At 41.6% G+C, this 7416-nt stretch overlaps 1 protein-coding gene across 1 annotated transcript in view; it reads left to right on the forward strand.

Moving 5' to 3' along the window:
- The window catches only part of LOC119415960 (protein-glutamine gamma-glutamyltransferase 2-like), a 9306-nt gene extending 3157 nt beyond the window's left edge, over positions 1-6149 (forward strand). Inside the window, exons 3-7 of the mRNA XM_037683130.1 lie at positions 1003-1230; positions 3711-3829; positions 5485-5613; positions 5734-5911; positions 6019-6149. Coding sequence (XP_037539058.1) covers positions 1003-1230; positions 3711-3829; positions 5485-5613; positions 5734-5911; positions 6019-6149 — 785 coding nt within the window. The remainder of the gene's footprint in view (positions 1-1002; positions 1231-3710; positions 3830-5484; positions 5614-5733; positions 5912-6018) is intronic.
- The last annotated feature ends 1267 nt before the right edge of the window (positions 6150-7416 follow it).

The raw sequence follows: 7416 nt of genomic DNA on the forward strand, positions 1-7416 counted from the left end.
ATGGATGGATGGATGGATGGATGGATGGATGGATGGATGGATGGATGATGATGGATGGAAGGTGGATAAAATAAGATAAGATAAGATGGAACTTTACTGATCCCACAGGAAATTATGTCAGAGTTTCAGTACAAAGGAACATACACAAAGCATTACACAATTCCTGGATGGATAATGGATTGGTGATGGATAAAAAAGAGATGATGGATGATGGATGGATATAGATGGATGATGGATGGATGGATGATGAATGGATGATGAATGGATGATGAACAGATTATGCATGATGGATAGATGATGGATGATGGATCATGGATGGATGGACAGATGATGGACGATGGATTGATGATGATAGATGATGGATGATGGATGGTGGACAATGGATGTATGATAGACTGTATTTATATAGTACTTTTCTATCCTATCAAGATACTCAAAGCTCTTTACAATTTAATCTGTGCTCTCATTTACCCATTCATACAGCATTCTACTATCTACAGTATACAGTATACAAATAATGCTTTATCACATTTATTTATGTGCTTTATCACATTCATACACAAATGGGACACACATTGGAGGCAATGGGGGTTCAGTGTCTTGCCCAGGGACACTTCGACATGTGATTGCTGGTGGAATTGAACCCCCAACTCTTGTATTGGAGGACAACTGCTCTAACCACTGCCCCCATCTATCCATTACAGCTGCCCCCCATGATGGATGGATGGATGATGGATGGATGATGGATGGATGATGGCTGGATAGATGATGGATGGATGACAGTTGGATGGATAATGGATGATATTTTACTGCTACAGACATTTTTACAAGTGAATCTGTTTTGCACCATAAACAAGTTTCCTCTGGAGTTCTGGCAGATCCTCTTCTGGATTATGGTCCAGGGTCCTCCCGTAGGACTCAGACTCTCCTGAAGAAGTCAGACATCCTGCTGGTCTTCTTGTTTTCTTGTCCATGATTTAATGAGACCTTATGCTCCTGCAGGCAGAAGTAACCAGGTGGAGATCAAAGTTGAGAATGAACTTGAGGTCAAAGGAAAGTGGTGGTTCAGCCAGATGAAAGCGCAGAATGAGTTGCTGCTGACCGTGCACAGTCCGGCAGATGCCATCATTGGACCATGCCGCATGACTGTGCTGGTGATGTCAGATGAGGACACTGTGAAAAAAACTGGTGAAATCAGCTTCTACCTGCTCTTCAACCCCTGGTGCAAAGGTAAAACTGCAACTTTAAACATTGTCTTCTGTCTCGACTCGACTTCGGTACACATCCAGTCCCTCATTAAAAATATGGTTATAAACACGCTGATGACACAGTCACTGATTGGAATAGTGAATGTTTGTATCTAAAAAGTTGTCTGATCCTCTGGACATTCAAAAAACAAAACAAAAAAAGTAGAAACGTTTCGTCTTTCATCCGAAATACTTCTTCAGTCTGAGGAGCTGTATTCAGCTCAGTCTTATAAATAGCACCTTCTCATAATTGATCAACCAGTTTGCTGCTGACAGCAAAAAACAGCTGTTCACATGATTAAGGGGGACCATCAGCCTTACAATGGATTGTTAGCACCCTGATGGCTGTTTGCTATATACAGGGGGCTGAATGATATTAGCAATAACAACATTGTAAGAGGGAGACAGTTGAACACGGAGGCCTCCACCCCTGTTTAATGATGGACGGTTTCTTTTCACAAAGATGGCCTCCTTTACTCCTCTCTCAAACCACCATTCCTCTCTCTCAAGGATGTGAACATCTTCATCCCTGAACGAGTGACTACTGGCCTGGAGATGAGTGTAGACCGCAATCCTGGCCTGATGATGTTGATCTTCTGTGCTGGGCCATCCTTTTGGCCAGTGGCTGTTTAGTTTCTCCAATGTAAGACTGATAACAGCCCTCCTGACACTGAACAGCATACACAATATTACTCTGTTTGTGCCGGGGGACTGGATCTTTGGGAAGAACCAGTCTTTGCTATAATATATTTTGGGATTTAAAAGCCACTGGGACGTTGTGTTTAGAAAATAAACGTCTCAGTTTCTTTGATACTCCCGCAACATACAGAATGATCACTTGTCTGGGTCTGGGTTCCTCCTTTTCACCTGATGGCTGACTGGAGTTCTGTTTGGGTTTCTTCTCTGCTTTCATGAAGGCCCAGTTAGGATATCCACATTTTTCTAGAGCCTGTCTTGTGTGGGATTTCTCCTTCTGCCTGGTTCCTGAGTTAGTGGGGACACTGTCTGCTCTGTGGTACCGAGTCCTGATGACTCCTAACTTGTGCTCCAAAGGGTGATGTGAGTCAAATTTCAAATACTGGTCTGTGTGGGTGGGTTTGTGGTACACTTCAGTTTGCAAATGTCCTCTTTCAGAAACTGAAACCTCATAGTCCAAGAAAGCCAGCCTCCCATTTTTTACATCTTCTCATGTGAACTTGATATATTTATCCAGAGTTGATGTGATCAGTGAAATATTGGACTTCCTGAGATTTAATTTTAACCCAGGTGTCATCATCATACCTGAACCAATGACTTGGTGGTGTCCCTGAAAAGGACATCAAGGCTCTCTTTTCTACATCCTCCATGTACAGGTTGGCAACAATAGGAGAAACTGGAGACCCCATAGCGCACCCATGTTTCTGCCTATAATATTGCTCCCCATATGTGAAGTCGGTTGACTGCAGGGACAGTTTCAAGAGTTGACACAGTTGTTCTGTGGAAAGCGTGGTCCTGCTGCTCAGAGTGATGTTTGATTTTAACCTTAAACTGACCACCTCTACTGCATCATCAACAGGAATGCATGTAAATAGTAATGTGACATCAAAAGAGACCATTGTTTCATCAGTCTCCATGATGACATCCCTCACCTTATCCACAAAGTCCATGGTGTTCTGTATGTTGTGTTCTGAGCTGCCAACTAAAGGGATGAGTACAGCCTATTTATAAGACTGAGCTGAATGCAGCTCCTCAGACTGAAGAAGTCTTTCAGATGAAAGATGAAATGTTTCTACGTTTTTTTGTTTTGTTTTGTCTTTTTGAATGTCCAAAGGACCAGACTTAACTTTTTTAGATTTTTCTACCTGGATTATTGAGCATGCATCAGGATATGTGAATGTTTGTAGTTTTTAAGAGATTAGTGTTTTTCTGGCCATGAATTGAACAGAGAATGCAAGTAAACCTTAATGTTTTTGGAGCAAGAAATGAATTTGGAGTTACACTGTGGATTAGAACAGAGGTAGGTTGTGTTTTCCAACAGAATGATGGATTATGGCAAGTGGGGGGAGTAATTTTATCCACCAGCAGGTGCAGAGGTGGAGCAAGGGAGTTAGGGTTAGGGTTTATCAGTGTTTGAAAATAATCAAATCAAAGACAAAAGCTCAAAGAACCAATCTGAACTTCTAACAAAGTTAAGTCAGGTCCTCTGGGTGGATTAACATTTTTTAAAATTATTTAAATGTTTTGTCTTTTATCCAAAAGACTTTGTCAGTTAGAGGAGCTGCACCAACCTCAGTGTTATAAATATCACCTTGCAATGTGGAGGCAATCCTGGCCAAAGTGGTTCAAAATATCCTGATACATGCTTAATAATCAAGGTAGAAAAATCTAATAAAGTAAATCAGTCGATAGGAGCTCATTTTTTGCTTGTGAGTGTGTTTTATACCCATGTGCTTTGGCTGACTCCCATTGTTCTGTGACCCTCAGATGATGTGGTGTTTCTCCCCGACGAGATACTGCTGCAGGAGTACATCATGAATGAGAACGGAATCATTTACACAGGGAGCTGGAACAACATTGGCAGCCGTCCCTGGAACTTTGGGCAGGTAACACATGCGCGCGTGCATTAGGGGTTGAATGAGTATATAATTTTTAAACTCGACATTAACATAATAAAACCCGAGTAGAACTCGAGTATTTGATGACTTCATAGATTTCAAGATACAAAAATAAATAAATAAATAAAACCGCAAAAAAAGGTAATCATTTACAACAAAAAAGGACCAACAAAACATTGGGAGCATATATTATGCTCCTACCATTTATCATACTGCAAATAAGTCACAGGAAAAACTAAACTATTAGTTATTATTATTAAACTGCAAACGTGAAGAAACAAGTAGCACGTCAAAAACGAAACTTAAACCGAAACTGGTTCTGGTTCGGTGGCTTGGACCCGGTGTTACACCATACTCTGTTACCTGCAACAGTGCAACACCGCCCCCTACGGTCATACGGTGGTCACATAATATGACGTCACTACGGATACTCAACGTTACATTTTTAACCTCGATAGATGTCCTAGCAATCGATGTGTAGATTACTCGAGTACTCTGTTAATGCCCTAGCGTGCATTCTGGTGCATGCTTTTCTAATTGTGGACCGTGGTTTTGGACCCCAATTTCCAAGGCGTCCCCAAATGACTGTTGTGTGTGCTTGCTCGAGTCCCCAAATAGAACCTAATCAAACAAACACACACACACACACACACGGGACTTCTAACATACATGTGACAAATACTAATAATCTCACACAGACCAGTATTTGCAGTTTGGCTCTCACACAGACCAATATTAGCAGTTTGACTCCCACACAGACCAGTATTTGCAGTTTGACTCCCACACAGACCAGTATTTGCAGTTTGACTCCCATCACCTCTGGATCTCAAGTTAGGAGTCATTAGGAATCTTTGCCACAGAGCAGACAGTGTCCCTACTAACTCAGGAGCCAGGCAGAAGGGGAAATACCACACAGACAGGCTCTAAAACAATGTGGATATCCTAAATGGGCCTTCCTGAAAGCAGAGAAGAAACCCAGACAGATTTCCAGCCAGCCATCAGGTGAAAAGGAGGAACCCAGACCCAGACCATTGGTCATTCTGTATGTTGCAGGAGTTTCAGAGAAACAGACGTTTATTTTCTAAACACAACGTCCCAGTGGTTTTCAACCCCCAAAATACATTACAGCAAAGACCAGTCCATCCCAAAGATCCAGTCCCCTGGCACAAACAGAATAATATTGTGTATGATGTTCTGTGCCAGGAGGGCTGTGATCAGTCTTACATTGGGGAACCTAAACAACCACTGGCCAAAAGAAAGGCCCAGCACAGAAGATCAACATCATCAGACCAAGACTCTGTGGTTTACAATTCATCTCCAGGCCAGCGGTCATTCTTTCAGGGATGAAGATGTTCACATCCTTGATAAATAAGACAAATGTTGGTCTGAGATAGGATTAAAGGAAGCCATCTTTGTGAAAAGAAACCATCCATCATTAAACAGGGGTGGAGGCCTTCGGGTTCAACTATCCCCCTCTTACAATGCTGTTATTGATAGTATCACTCAGCCCTCTGTGAATAGCAAGCGGCCATCAGGGTACTAACAATATGTGTTTTGGCTGATGGCCCTCCTTTAACATGTGAACAGCTAGTTTTGAAGGTCAACAACAAACTGGTTGATCCCTCCTGTCCTGTCTTTGTCAGTTTGAGGACAACATGATAGACATCTGTTTCCAAGTCCTGGACAATTCCAACGATGCTCTGGGGAACTCCAAGCTGGACCTGGAGAGAAGGTTTGACCCGGTGTACATCAGCAGGATAATCAGCAAGATGGTGAGTCTGCTCACCTGGCAACAGTTTGACTGAAGCTGTGATTCAACATGACTTCTGATCTGACCTTTAGGAAGTTGTGCAGTGATTGTTCATTTAAAGCTGTCTCCTCCTTCTATACAGGTGAATGCTAATGGAGACAGAGGTGTGCTAATTGGGAGATGGAGTCCACCTTATTATGATGGGGTCTCTCCGAGTCGATGGACCGGCAGCGTGCCGATCCTCCGGCAGTGGAGTCGCTCTGGCATCAGGGGGATTAAATATGGACAGTGCTGGGTGTTTGCAGGTGTTGCATGCACAGGTGAGGCTTTCATATTTACTGAACAAAAACAGGAATTTATCACTGAATTTAAATAATGAAGGTATAAAAGGTGAAAGAATGACCTGTTTGATGTGCATTCTGGACAGTCCTACGCTGTCTGGGGATTCCAACACGTGTCATCACCAACTTCTCCTCAGCCCACGACGTGGATGGAAACCTCTCAGTAGATTATGTGGAGAACTTTAACAACAACGACAAACAAGACAGCATCTGGTAGGCTCAACTCGCATACAGAGACAGAGTTTTGCCAAAAAACATTATTTCAATCAAAGTGTTACACACCCTATAAATCACCTTCATGTGATACACCTGAATGCTGGAGCATACAGGTGTGTTTTAATCCAATGCCAAGATGGAAAGGTATCAGGAATTCATCTCAGAGAAGCAACTGTTTCTGATAGACTATCAATCTGGGAAGGGTCAAAGGTCATTTGGAGTCCATCGTTCAACAGAGAATTATTATTCATAGTGGAAAACATTAAAGGCAGTTGACCATTTTCCCAGCAAATTCACCCTGAAGGTGAGACCATACTGTGATTAGAGAAATGAGCTCAATTTCAAACTATTCTGACTACATACAGTAAAATCATTACTCACATTGGCGAAAATGACACTCGGTTGCGCAAATCAGAGATCACTAAAATTAATGTTGCTTCGATGTGTAACTTTGCAAAACTATGTCAGACTCCATAGTTTTTCTTGGCCCCCTCCCCGACCTGACCAGTGACATGTTTAATTGTATGTTGGCCTTCAACCACTGAGTGTCCAGGTGATTTTCTGAAAACAACATAGGACTTGTAGATAACTTGAGTGCATTTTGGGGGAAACCTGGTCTGATGCGGAGAGATGGAAGATAAATAGATGGATAAATTTACAACTTCTTTGCAAACGTCACTCGAAAAAACTGCTCCACTCAAAAATAAAGCAGTCAATCAGAGGAGAATGGTTCTTGGGTTTAATTCATTAATTCAACATTTATTTATACAGGTTAGTCTCATAAAGCCAGTAGGACTCATTGACAAGAAAGACCTGGAATTCTGAATTATGTACTTTAAACATGCATCTAGAAAACTGGAAAGAAAATGATGCTCCACTAATGTTGAAGAATGCTACTTATCTTGGAGAGGTAGCCTGTTAACTTATAAAAAAGCACTCCATAAAGCTAGAACTTTATTTTATTAATCTTTAATTGATGAGAATAAAAATAACCCCAGGTTCCTTTTCAGTTCCATAGGTAGTATCCTGATGCATGCTCAATAATCCAGGTAGAAAACTCTAAAAAAGTTAAGTCTGGTCCTCTGGACATTTCAATAAACAAAACAAAAACAAATTGTAGAAACGTTTCATCTTTCCTCTGAAAGACTTCTTCAATCTGAAGTGATGTGTTCATGAGGGAGATTTTCCTTTCCACTGTTGCCTTTGTCCTTCCTCAAGATGAGAGTCTGCGATTAAGTTAAATTCAAAACAGTCTGATCCTCCGACAA

The sequence above is a fragment of the Nematolebias whitei genome, chromosome 10, assembly GCF_014905685.2.
Source record: "Nematolebias whitei isolate Nwh7 chromosome 10, NemWhi1, whole genome shotgun sequence".
In the NCBI taxonomy this organism is placed as follows: Eukaryota; Metazoa; Chordata; class Actinopteri; order Cyprinodontiformes; family Rivulidae; genus Nematolebias; species Nematolebias whitei.